General features: G+C 39.0%; 2 protein-coding genes across 2 annotated transcripts; both read right to left on the reverse strand.

The window, feature by feature from the left end:
• Positions 1–155: 155 nt before the first annotated feature.
• Positions 156–3,423, reverse strand: LOC131329629 (chloroplastic import inner membrane translocase subunit TIM22-2-like). The gene is made up of 5 exons (XM_058362873.1): positions 3,137–3,423; positions 1,329–1,393; positions 1,105–1,177; positions 963–1,016; positions 156–547 (listed from the first exon to the last, which is right to left on the reverse strand). The coding sequence occupies exons 1-5, from the start codon at positions 3,294–3,296 to the stop codon at positions 330–332; spliced, it is 570 nt and encodes a 189-aa protein (XP_058218856.1). The 5' UTR covers positions 3,297–3,423; the 3' UTR covers positions 156–329.
• Positions 3,424–4,309: 886 nt separating this feature from the next.
• LOC131329630 (kinesin-like protein KIN-12F) lies at positions 4,310–10,935 on the reverse strand. Its single transcript, XM_058362874.1, has 16 exons — positions 10,626–10,935; positions 10,389–10,526; positions 9,512–9,595; positions 9,303–9,428; positions 9,160–9,219; positions 8,959–9,012; positions 8,784–8,876; positions 8,581–8,676; positions 8,253–8,398; positions 7,903–8,052; positions 7,471–7,600; positions 6,500–7,315; positions 6,318–6,416; positions 6,091–6,234; positions 5,166–5,996; positions 4,310–4,843 (listed from the first exon to the last, which is right to left on the reverse strand). The coding sequence occupies exons 1-16, from the start codon at positions 10,914–10,916 to the stop codon at positions 4,604–4,606; spliced, it is 3,498 nt and encodes a 1,165-aa protein (XP_058218857.1). The 5' UTR covers positions 10,917–10,935; the 3' UTR covers positions 4,310–4,603.
• Between the last annotated feature and the right edge of the window lie 2,222 nt (positions 10,936–13,157).

Below are 13,157 nucleotides of genomic sequence, written 5' to 3' on the forward strand. Positions count from 1 at the left end.
TGCAGACCACGCCATAAGGATCGATTTGGTTGGAACCGGTTTCCCATGAATTTTATGTAGAATTCCATGAAACAACTTCGGTGATTGACTCTTATGAAAATGGAGATTATACAACCGCAAGTATTTGGTAAAATACAACGCAAAATACAAACCCATTGTATCAAGATGCTTAAAGTGAGATGTCAAAAAAGGAAGCCAGTCGAAAGTGTAGATTGCAACACATCCTACAAAATTTAGACATACAAATTATGGCCATATCACCAGTTCTCTAGACAACCGGAAGCATAACAAAATGAATTCCGGCCTTAGTGAGCAGAAGTATAACTTCCCTAGTCGCGTTTTCTAATTGATTGACAGAAAAGAGAAAAAGACTCTTTAAGCTCATGTGGGAGAGGGATTGCTAATGGGGGTAGTGTACTGAAGTGCCTGCTCTTGCTTCTTTCAGACAATGGAAGTGACAGTGCTGGCCGCGTTTTGTTAAACCCTTCAATGACAACTGAAAACGCGCCAAAGGTGATGCAGTTCTGTAAGAGGGCCTGCGGTGTACCTACAAAATCAATAGCACAAATGATATGCTTAATAACACAGACTTCCATGCATGGACTAAGAAGAAGTTGCATAGACGCATGCACAGAGGCATCTATATATGCAAAGTGCAATTTCATTATCCTTATTTCTTTTATGTTCTTCTTTTCATTCTCACTTCAGTGGAACAAGTTCAACAGCTTCAGTATACCTAACCTCATTATTTGTTTTTCTGTTTTGAGTGAGTCATATGCATGGTAATAAAATTGACCAGCAAGTCGTAATTATTAGAGAAACATTAATGGCTGCAGGAATAGTTAATTCCTGAGCAAAAGAATTGCAAAGGGGAAAAAAGAGCTAGGAAACTTGGTGACTGAAAACCCAACCAAATTAACTGAAAGTAAAAAAGAAGTTTTGTTAGTTAAGGTATTGGGTACCTGGGAAACTCAAAGCAAGACCAGTGCAACATCCAGCGACGCCTGAATTAATGACTGTAGGGAGAAAACATCAACAATACATTAAAAAAGGAAGATGGGTGTCCGGTGTCAGTACAATGGTCAAGGTGTCATACAGTCATACCATCATCCTTGCCGCGCACATGCTTCAAAAGGCAGATAACCAAGCTGTAAACCCCGGAGAAAACTGCAAATTTCTGGTAAAAAAAGAAGGGAAATCAAATTCAAAAGCAGCAGGCCTGTACAAACTTGTCTACATTGTCCTTGCGTATTAAGAGAGTATGAGATTCCCTCCATGAGTTTTGTTTGCTGAATCACATTACTTGTAGTTCATAGGATATGTCATACCTTGGCAGAAGATCCTGCCTCGGCAAAGGACCCTTTAAACCCTTTCTTGCTAAGCAATCCTGAACCTGAGACACATGCCAAGAGAAGAAACACATCAGCGCATCTTCTAAATCCACCTAGGGTTTAGGGCCAAGGAAGCCTTAAGCATGATTCCCAATCAGTGGGTCAATAAGAGCCAAGGAAGCCTTAAGCATGATTCCCAATCAGTGGGTCCATTATATGATTATACACTGATACCAAAACCATGTCCCAGACCTTCAACTACACGCTTAATAGTTTCAATGTGGCTAATTGGAACCTCCATGTAAAGAGTACATCTCTAATGTTGTAAGTTGCAAGCAAAATCACAATATTTAGTGAACGATGAGGTTATGATAACTGCTACATTCTACTGGTCAGAAGTGCAAATTCAATTAGTGAACTTCCCTACCCCAAAGTAGCATTAGAAGCGAAGGGTATATTCCTCACATTATCTGTTACATAAACAAACTGTTATTAATTCATTGAAGAGCGCAAAGTATGTTTATTCATCCTTTTGTTAGCCTATATCCAATACATTCAGATTCTTCAATAACTTACGAGCTGAATAAGATTAACTGATAATTCATCAAACAAAATTAACCATAAACCATCAAGCTGTATTAGTTTAACTTTTGCTCTGCAACAAATGGCAGCTTCGATTGTCCGTATAACGCAGAAGTTTACACTCCATGGCCGCAATTACTTACCCCATTGTCCTTCCATAAACTATTGTTCATGTTGTAGTTTAACAGTCAAACACAACAGTTTCCTAGTGCATCACTAACGATAGATAGATTTCAACTTACAAAACCAAGGGCTCTTGTTATAAATTAACATCAACAGTGTGCACAATGACAAAAACTCAAGAATTTTTTATTATCTAAAATCAGCTTTTTATCCTTACTGGATCTCTAATGCTCAACATAAGTTCGTTGCATTGCACTTCATTATGTATGAGATGTTAATTAAGATCCACAATAGGCGAAGGGCATGCCGTCATGGATTTAGAAGCCCACAGCCTGCAGAAGTGGAGAAGTGTTCACTAAGGGCCCATTTTTTTGACAGGATTAATGATGAAGGAATGTATAATCCTACCAAATACACAATCCCACCAGATTAATAGCTACACATGCCCTATGTTTGATTGGGATCGTAATTATTTAAACCAAACAACGGATATACGCTCACCTTGATATATAGTCCAAACTTAAGTCACATAAAGCGTGCGCAAGCATGAAAGCGTCTTTCGAAAAACATTTCAAACTAATCAAATTCATGAGAGCGAGGACCCCACTAAAGGATTATGTGACTAAGGTCCGAACCGATGTCATATTCGGTCAAATAAAGGGGCACTAAATGACGCGAAAAACTCATTTTTGTCCGAGTTCCAACACATTGTGGTCGAATGCAACGGAAACTCAATTTTACAACCCAGGGGCACACATATCGCCCCAAGTATAAATTCACCACTTACATTATAAATATGCCCAAATAACAAAAGTGAAATTAAAGACAAATCTTCGAGAGACGAGACAAAACCTAGATCAAAACAATCAGAACAAGCTTCTAACCTGCACATCAACACGAAAGCAAAGGGTTTTTTTTTTTTTCATAACTCAGGTGTCGGGCCAGCTTACCCGCACCTCGCCTAATCCCGAGAAGCATAGTCAATGAATTGCAAACAGCCAAACACGAAACACATACATCAAGGTCATACAGATATATGCTACATATATATATATATATATATATATAGAGAGAGAGAGAGAGAGAGAGAGAGAGATGACCGTAGCCGAAAATGGAGCCCATGAAAGCGCTACCGGCGGAGTCGCGGGCACAAGTGAGGAGGCAAACGACAGGGGGACTCGGTGGATTAGGGTTAGGGTTTGAACTTTGTTCGAGTTCGTTTTCAGGGTCGGAGCCTGGAGAATCCGTCATCGTCGACATTGTCTCCTCCGTTAATAGTAGCCCTAAACCGTATACTCTCTCCCTCTCTCTTCACCTGTTCATGCTTTCTAACCCGTGTCACTGTTGTTATCCGCACACCAAACACGTCGTCGTTTTTCTTCCGCCCTCGTCATTCAACACGTGTTAGGTTGGACGGATTATAAGCTGCTGAGTGACCACTAATTAATAGAGTATTTAATTAACGCATTTTTATAATCTGTGTTCAACTTTAGTAAAAAAAATTAGCATTCAATAAACTAAAGAGTTGTTTGCTTTCTTTTGTCCAAGTGCTGTTGTCTGGTACTCTCTCTTTTTGCTACTACAAAATTTTGTTTTATTTTTTTTTGAAATTTAACATTCGTTTTAACCGGTTCGAAAACGTCAAAAACTCAATCAATCAATTCGGTTTTGAGATTGTGTGGATTGATCGATTATAGATAGTAAAATTTTTAACCTGCGAAAAGAGACATGTGCCACGAATTATAGTTCTTAGATTAGAATAGCAAACCTCGTGATTTAGTTGTGGAAGAGTTCTGAAACATTTATCAGAACTATCCCTTTGATTTGAAATTTGCAGGACTCTTTTATTACTACTTTACTAGTGTTATTAAGACCCTATTGTATCATTAGTTTATATTCCGTTCAAAAAGATAACTCATTGTTACTAAGACCCTATTGTATCATTAGGGTTTAGGGTTTAGCTTTGACAAAAACATTTCTTTCATTCTTTCTCAATATATACTTGCACTTCAAATTCTAAACTGAAAACGCGGTGTTTATGTCCAAGATAGTAATAAAAAAAATTGTCACTTGGCAGAATTTCTGGTTACGCCAATGGGAATGAAGCATGAAAAATTCCTCGTTCCGCTACGACGAGCCAGGCATGGAAATACTCATTAGTCTAACTGTTTCGAGATTCGAAACATGAAACCTTGTAATGAAAAGAAGTCTGAGGAACTTGAATGGGCAGTACAATCACAACACTGCACATGAAGTTCAAGAGCTGTGAGGTAGGAATGAAAACCAAGATTCAAGAAATACTCATTAGAGATAACCACTGCAATACGTCTTTATTATCACAACAAATGGATGAAGAAAGAAAGCACTTCTCCAACAAACCACAAAAAGAAAAAAAGAAGAGCTTTCTATCAAATGATCCACATCAAATAAAGCATATGAAGAAGAAAAAAACAGGAGTAAATAGAGAAGGCCAAGAGTGTGGTTGGGTCGACCCAAGTAGGGTCTAACGCAAGCCGCAACTATTCAAACAATGGTAGCCACTAAAATCCGGAACATTTGCCATCACCTCAGTAGTGATCTTGATATATTGCTCCGAATTCAGCTCTCCATGCCTGGTCATCATCGTGGAGCGAGGTGGCGGTATTGTCAGAATCCTCCCTATATAAAGGCCGCAACGCAGATTCTGGCAATCGGCTCTCTGCAAGGTACTGTTTCATGGTGATCATTTCCATCTTGTGCTTCCTTTTCAGTTTTTCCACTTGCTTTCTTAGCTTGTCATTGTCTTCCTGAACCCTTGTGAAATTCTCCTGTTAGATAACAGAAATAGCAAAGTCAGTCTCTGTCATGTCAATCATCTTCAGGATAAAAACATCATACATATTAATGTTGTGTTTAGATCAGACTTATGGAGAGATTTCCAGTAAGAACTATGATCCACACACGCTTACATATAAATTTGGATCGTAGAGTTATGGTGGGATATGCATGGAGGGAAGACAAGGAAATAAATTCAACTTCCTCACTTCAGTATCTATTTAGCTTTCCCTTGCCTTTTCCATTCCCTCCTGAAAGCCCCATTCACAATTCCACAACCCACACACAAGCCCAAATTTGGACAAAAAGATTTACCTCTGCCACTGAAGCTGCTGCTTCAGCTTCTCTCAGCCTAACAAGGAGCTCTCCAGCAGCGTGAACAGCTTCGGCAGTGTCCCTAAGTTGAACTTTGAGGCTTTTGTTTTCCTTTTTCAGAAATTCCAATTCCCGTGCCCTTTCCACTCTAAGGACTGAAAGCTCCGCTGCCAAGGACTTGGAAAAACGAGAGCCATGACCCTTAGCACCTGCTTTCGCAGCTGCCCTTTTCACCTCCGCTATCCCTTGCATAATCAGCCGGTGCTTTCCAACCAAATCATTGTACTTCTCCTGTAGTTCTGAATAGTGCTCGACCATTCTAGCATGCCCGAGGACAGATCTATGAACTACATCATCCAATTCCTCCGTGCACTTCTTTTCTAACCTCAGCTCCATCTCCACCTTTTCTGCACGTCGGCGGTTGGACTCAAGATCGATTCTCAACTCGTCAGTCAAAGAAATCCATTCACTTTCCATTTCCATCCACCTTTGTCTTTCTTTCTCAAGTTCCTCCTCACTGTTGCAACCTTGAGCGAATGTACCACTTTTCCTGATGGATTGTGACAACAAAGAAGAGGCACCACTCTTCCTCAGTTGAATTGATTGCAACAACAACGAAGAGGATCTCACTCTCTCAGAAGACATTTTAGGAGACCCATCTGTAAATGACTGCAACTGGCTCCTTAAGGTTTGAATTTCATTGAGAAGTGCTTCCTTCTCACTAATATCAAAAGATGTGTTCTTGTACTTGCTGTCTGTGACTTCTTTTATTTCACATTTTTCATTTATGATCTCTCTCTCAGAATTCTCACTATCATCCCATTTCAAAAGCTGAAAAAACCACCAGAAACAAGCACGACAACAGAATCAGAACGACAGAATTTTTTTGAAGATGCTTGCAAAAAATAAGTACAAAAACACTAACCTTCCTTTCACCCTCAGGTACATGAGAATTTTCATGTTTGACTTCGTCAATTCGCACTATCGTGTTCTCCAAGTCTTCACAATCAAGTGTAGTACTATCGTTGGGGATAATATCCTGTTGATTGTGATGTTTGTATTGCTCTACCTGCAAAAGTTAAAGATTATTATTCATGAGGCGAAATCCTTGTTGAAATCGTTACTCTCATTGTAGAGGTTTGTATATTGTACCAGAAGATTTAGCTGCTCAATTTTGGCTGCTTGTTCCATGCAAATGTTTTTCAGCTCCTTTTCTCTCCTGATGGCTTCTGTCAAATCTTTTCCAACATCCTAACAATGGAGAAATAAAACAGGTGAACAAAAAAGAGAGAAGCACAGCTTTTGAGCCCTAAGTAACTTGAATCTAGACGTACTTGCACAGTTGATCCATTTTTGTTCCCACATGACGCACATAAAAAGGAAGCATTGGCTTTGTCAACCGTTTGAGATGACTGCAAAGCTAAGTGCTCGAAAGAGAATGCAACATCAGGTGTACTAGATGCTGAATTCCGCTGGTGATAGTCAATAATCTCTAAGCCTCTATGAAGGCTAGCGGCCAGGGATTCTGTGGGTCCCGGAAATATCTTGCTTGACCGCAAAGAGGATCGTATGTGATCGCTAGGTCTGAGTGACTGTCGTAATGCATCTGAATCAAACTTGGAACTATCTGAAACAATGTTCTGACTCTCCAGATGAACCGATGCAAAAGTTACGCTTTTCCTATTGCTGTTGATTTTCGGAGACTCAGATAACATTGGTTCCTGGAGTCCTATGCTTTTCCTATTACTCTTGAAGGAAGTATCAATGGTCCTTGCATTGCTATCAACAGATGCAATGCTATCAATCTCAATTTCCTCTGGACAACTTCCATATTGTTCACTTGTCAGGTCTGTGTCGGAACCTTCTTCGACACAAGAAAACTGAATGCTGTTACTGTTTTCATACGAGTCTTTTAAAATGTCTTCATCAGAGCTGTGCAAATTGTCTATCTGAAGACGTAGTTCTCTCACATCATCCTCATTGACATTTACTTCCTCCTTGAGGTCATCATCTATGCGGGGTAAAATCAACGAGCGATTAAGGCTCAATCTCAACTGATTCACGCTTTCACGTACACTTCGACCTTTAGAATTCCGGATGTTGATTCCAACTGAATTAGATACATTTGACTTGGCTCTTATAAGTTCTTCCTGCAATCACCGAGATGCACTAGTCAACATCTTATAGCAGTTTAGTCATCAAATTTGAAATTCCTTATCCAGACACAAATGCACTAGTCAACATCTTATAGCAGTTTAGTCATCAAATTTGAAATTCCTTATCCAGACACAAAAAGTTTAAGTACCTTCAGTTGACGAATTTGGTCACTCAGGTCATTGACATCATCCTCTGATATCTCATTTATAACTGGCTCATTATGTACGGATTTTACTCGCTGCCCAAATCTGAGTGTGCTTAATGTCTCACAGCTACTCCTACATTCAAGAAATGAACAAATATGACATTGATTTCAATATAAAATCCGACCGATATGAAACAGAAAGAAAGAATGCAGCAGATTCAGGCTAATCTCGATAGGCTGATAATTGACGATTTCCGCATCATGTCATATCAGACGGGACAGCTTCCAAATGAAAGCAACCCCTAAAACGGCCCAAGGAGCGGTTCTGAAACCGCCAGCAACACTATCTACTAGCATGAACACTAAATGTAACCCTGTATTAGAGAAGTTCATGTGTTAAAACTCGAGGCAGCATACTGGATAGGGTTTAATTACTTGCTATCTGGAGAGATGGCACATATAACTGCAAGTTTGACATTTCCGCCAAGTGATTCCTTCAACAAATGTGTTAAACTCGAGCTTCTGTAAGAAACCTCCTGAGGTTTTCCTGACTGAGTACCTTCAGCTAGGATATTCACCAAGTGCCTGCACCCATCAAATAGAACCATAACTTCTATCAGGATGATGTCGTCGACTTGGTTCTTGATTTAAAAGAAAGTGAAGAATGGAAGAGGATGACTGAATGACCCATCCATCTAGTTTCAAGTTTCAAGCATTAAGTATCAAGAAGAACCACCCAGTGGGATAAGTATAGTAATTTCTTAAGAGATGTCATTGCACATTACCCCAAATGTGATAGAGACTTTTTCACATTTTTCTCCTCCCTTGCACACTGCCTATCATCGTCAAGTTTATTTCTCTCCAGCCCCGCAAGATCTACAAGACTGATTCTGCTTGTCTTTGAACTACCAAAACATTTTGCTGATGTTCCCTGCAGCAAGCATTTTTCAAAAATAAGGAAATGAAATAAAATACTGACAGAGACAAACTTTAGAGCCATAGTAAATTAATGGTCCGAGAAAAAATACATAGGCAACCACTATCAACATGTTGAAGATAGATGATTTACAAAACTGATTCCCAGAACTAATAAACTCCAATGTCATGCTCTACCTTGCACCATGAATCAATGACGCATGAAAACACAATATGGGATCTTGAACTTTTTGCATTTATGCTTGTTGCTCCTAACTTCCTGCTTGAAAGCCCCTGCAAGCAAAGAAAGAAAATCCATGAAGAATACAACAAACAGAAACATGTGCCACTATATACAATAAACAAGAAGAATGTAATTTGAATGCTTTATTACTGCTTACCTTAATTAAAACTTGGGTTATATCCTCATAACTAGTAACGTACTCCTCCGTCAAATTCTCCACATAAAATCCATGTTTAGCATCATCCTTTATCTGCAACAACTTTCAGGCCACCATTAAGCACGCATCAGAGTAATCCAATACAAGAGCGGGAGAGAACGTAAGAAGTACCCACCTCTAGATTTCTTTGGGTGGGATCAAGTAAGTCCCCAATTTGGTCATTGTATATCTGCGGGAAAAGAGATAATAAGATATGATGCACCTCACAACATAAATCTTGATTGCATGTCTGAGACAACAAAAATGATAGGCATAATAGACTTACAAGTAAAGCAAAGTTCTAGTATTGAAAAGGCAGTTTCAAGAAACCACAAACCTCGAGAAATGAACAGCGGCACTGGTAATTGATCTGTTTACCTTCTGAGTTATCTTGTTCCTACATGAAATTTAAAAGCTGATAATCAGAGTCAAATATTCCTCATACCATTTTGTTTTACCAAACAAGTATGGAGAACCTACTCGCTGAATCTCAGAGAACAGCATTTGGAAGATGCGTGGAACAATGCCTTGGTCACTGTTGGTTGCCTGAGCCTCAACCATCGCACTTTGCGGACCCCACATCGTGTAAGTTTTGCCACTTCCAGTCTAAATATAACTCATCAAAGTTAGTACCACACAGCAAGCATACAATCACTTGAATCAATGGCTATAGCCTTGACTAGGAATACCTGTCCATATGCCAAGATGGATGTATTGTAACCCGCTAAAGCATTTTTAACTAATGGAACTCCAACTAGCTGAAACACATCCTCCTGGTAGAAATGAAACAATCAGATCATAACTTTCTTCTATGTTGAAGTACTTTTAAGCAAATAAAGAAAGTTAAACCCAGTTTGGATATATGTGCAACTAAAATGAAGGGATTTGACAATAGGGTCTTGTTATTGTGAGCCCACTGGGTGAACAATAAACTCAACAAAATGACAAAAAAACACAAACTCCAACACACATTTTATACTTTTCTATACACTTTTATACATTTTCACATATTTCAATATACTTTTTCAACCATAAGTCCTTGACAAAAGCTCACCGGGCTCCTTTTAGCATATTCGAAATAAACCAAAGATAGTAGCTAAAATTTAAATTGTGGTACTACTGGAGTTTAACATTGAGTTTTCAGCTTTTTATGTTGGATTTTGAAATTCCTAATAGGAGATTTGAAATCCCTCGTGATAAGGAATCAGGATTGCAAATGTACAAGGATCCCAATAAATTACCTATCAAGAAACATACACCTTGTATTCTTTTGTTATTTGTTTTTGTTTTTCACTTTCTTCTTGTTTTTTTTTCTTAATAATAAACTTCAATTGATCGGTGAAAATATTATAGGAAATAAAAAAGCTACAGACATAGAAGAAAGTGCACAAATCCAAACTTGTCACCACATATGTGTGTGGACCCTACACATGTAGATGTGTCCGTATATGTACACTTAATATGTACACTTATGTCTGTGTTTGTAGCATTGCTCAACTAGGAAAATTGCAACTAAAGTTCAAAACATAACATTGCAAGCAAATAAACACAGAGCCAAGTTGAAACCTGATTTGATTTCGAGTCGAGAACTGAATCAAAGGCAAACTTTCTATCTCCAACGGTTACAGAATTGTCAGAGACCTTCGTAACCAACCGATCCCCTTCTCTTTCGTGACCGTTAGCTGGTCTAATCCTTACTACAACCTAATCAACCAAAAACCAATACAATACATTAAATTCGAAATAATTTCAAGCAACTAGGGTTTCAAAAAAGGTAGTACTAATTTCCAGCAAAAACCTTACCTTGACAGGTGGATCTGACGGAGGTAATATAACTTCTGTATGAGCAACAGATCTGGTGGTTTCTAGTTGTGAAATTTGTGGTTTTGATAGGGGTATTTTGGCGATTGAAGGGGAGACTGGACCGTTTTCGAACTGTACGTTTGGATCGATTGGGGGGATGTTTTCGCCGCAGTCCATAGGGTTCAATTTCGAGCGAGATGAGTTCATCTTGCGATTAGTGGAGAGAGATTTGGGGAGGAGGTTTCGGATGGACGAGGTTGAGATGGTTCCCAAGAATCGATTCTCTGACATATTTGGGGTCAATTGTACTGTTGAGAGAGAGAGAGAGAGAGAGAGAGAGAGAGAGAGAGAGAGAAGTGTCTACAATGGAGACAAGAGAGTGCTTGTGCGTCACAGAGAGAGAGAGAGAGAGAGAGAGAGAGAGAGAGAGAGAGAGAGAGAGAAGTGTCTACAATGGAGACAAGAGAGTGCTTGTGCGTCACAGAGAGAGAGAGAGAGAGAGAGAGAGAGAGAGAGAGTTCAAATGTGGGGGAAGAGGGAGGAAGAGCGTTTTCGCTGGAAGATGACCGTTGCAAGATTCATTTTTTGAACTCCGTCGGGATTTGAAAGTTCAAATCAAATGACGCAAATAGCCTCATTGACTTCCCTTTTCCTAATAAGGTGGAGCCTAATACTAAATTTTTTTTTTCAGAAGAGGTGGAGCCAATTCAGCCAAAGATCGATTCGAGCTCCCTTTTGTCTTTATTCTTACTCCCTCGGGTTAATATGAATCTTGTTTGATAATTATATCTCAATTAGTTCAATCAAATAAAGTTTTCAAAATCGCATAAAATATTATACGGAGTAAATTACTTCAAAATATAAGTAATTGAAAAGTGATATAAACTCCTAAAAAAAACTAGTAACAAATTGGGACCGATTAAGTTTTCATTTTTTTTATATTGAATCCAATTCATAAAAAAGATGAATAAAAATCTATAATCCACACACTTACACAAAAACTTGACACATGTTAGTATGTGTTGCATCAGAAGAGTTGAAAAAAGTATTGATGGTTACATCTTATATGGTGTCACTAGCAATCAAAATTCTCCCAATTGAATATAATGGCATGCTTAAAGCATCTCCAGCTTTTACCCATATTTTTCCTTAAATTTGAGTCAAATTTTGGATAAAAACCCATTTTGGGTAGACACATCTCCAATCATCAAACCCAAATTTTACACATCTCCCTCTTTCTCTCTCTCTCTAACTAACCGTTGGAGAAATGGGTCAAGGCAAAAGTTGTCTTAGATTTGGGCAAAAAAATGGGTAAAATCCAAAATGGGGAAGAGTTTGGATCAAAAATTGGAGAGAGATTTTTGTGATTTTTGCCCCATATTTAAATTTGAGTCTTAAAATGGGTCAAGGCTGGAGATGCTCTTAGAGCAACTCCAAGTGAATACTTCAAATCTGGCGTAGCACATGAAAATGTGACAATTGACAGTAATATATGTAACCCCACCCATCTACCCTTTCCAAAGCCAAACCCATGTGGATTTGAAGCCAATGTCACTCATGCCAAATTTGAAGCCAAGATCACCTCATGTCAAACTTGTTTTTGTTCAACAATTTGACCACTATTTATAAGAAATACTGTTTTAGATTTTTTAAAAATACGCATTAAATTTGACATTATACTTGATTTAAGCAGTTGTTGATATGGCTAGATAAGAGTAAGCGGATAAGGGTGGATGATATAAGAAATTATTTGGTTGCCCTCATTAAATAATTACATTGAGAATACAAAAAATGTTTGATGAACAATTTGATTTTTCTCCCTACCCAAATTAGCTTATCCTAAAGTGGGGGTAGAATTAGCTGAGGCCCCTCCAAGGGAATAAGCTCTCCCCCATCCCTCTCCCACTACCAAACACTATCTTTCTTCTCCCACTCCTTCCTTTATCCTCCTCCCTCTCCTACATTGAGAATACAAAAAAGGTTTGATGAACAATTTGATCTTTCTCCCCATCCGAATTAGCTTATCCTAAAGTGGGAGTAGGATTAGCTAAGGCCCCTCCAAAGGAATACGATCTCCCCCATCCCTCTCCCCCTACTAGACACCATCTTTCTTCTCCCACTCCTTCACTTATCCTCCAACAAACCAGGCCGTTGCTGGGTTGGATTGGGAATATAAAACCAAAAGCCTACGGTAAGGACTGTTTTGTCCTTTTTGAAGGAGAGGTAAGGTGTGGTTGGTCTTTGCACAAAGGGTTGAAATTAATAGCCGTTGCGGCCGTAAAAGTCGGATCAGATACCCTCCTTTCCTCCAAAAGGCCGGCCCAATGGAAAACCGGGATGTTGGAGCCCAAAAAGGCCCAGTAAGTTCAATGTTATGCCCCAACGGTGTATGGCAACCACCCATGACCCAACCCATACCACATATTAGTTCCCTAATTTATTTATTTTTTGTTGATCTTCACGAATTTGTTCCCTATGACACAGAAAATTATTCAGTGCCCCGGGCCTTGCCACATAGTGCGCCAAGCATTT

This window comes from Rhododendron vialii, chromosome 6a (genome assembly GCF_030253575.1).
Source record: "Rhododendron vialii isolate Sample 1 chromosome 6a, ASM3025357v1".
NCBI lineage: Eukaryota > Viridiplantae > Streptophyta > Magnoliopsida > Ericales > Ericaceae > Rhododendron > Rhododendron vialii.

What these genes read in the sequence shown, in the direction of transcription:
- LOC131329629 (XM_058362873.1), bottom strand. Translation starts at nt 3,296, where the DNA reads ATGTCGACGATGACGGATTCTCCAGGCTCCGACCCTGAAAACGAACTC. An exon ending in GGGCTCCATTTTCGGCTACG is followed by an intron (nt 1,394 to 3,136) that starts GTCATCTCTCTC and finishes CATGTGTCTCAG; the next exon opens with GTTCAGGATTGCTTAGCAAG. An exon ending in TCTTGCTTTGAGTTTCCCAG is followed by an intron (nt 548 to 962) that starts GTACCCAATACC and finishes TTGATTTTGTAG; the next exon opens with GTACACCGCAGGCCCTCTTA.
- LOC131329630 (XM_058362874.1), bottom strand. Translation starts at nt 10,916, where the DNA reads ATGTCAGAGAATCGATTCTTGGGAACCATCTCAACCTCGTCCATCCGA. An exon ending in TCATTGATTCATGGTGCAAG is followed by an intron (nt 8,399 to 8,580) that starts GTAGAGCATGAC and finishes TGCTTGCTGCAG; the next exon opens with GGAACATCAGCAAAATGTTT. An exon ending in TACCTGAGGGTGAAAGGAAG is followed by an intron (nt 5,997 to 6,090) that starts GTTAGTGTTTTT and finishes TGGTTTTTTCAG; the next exon opens with CTTTTGAAATGGGATGATAG.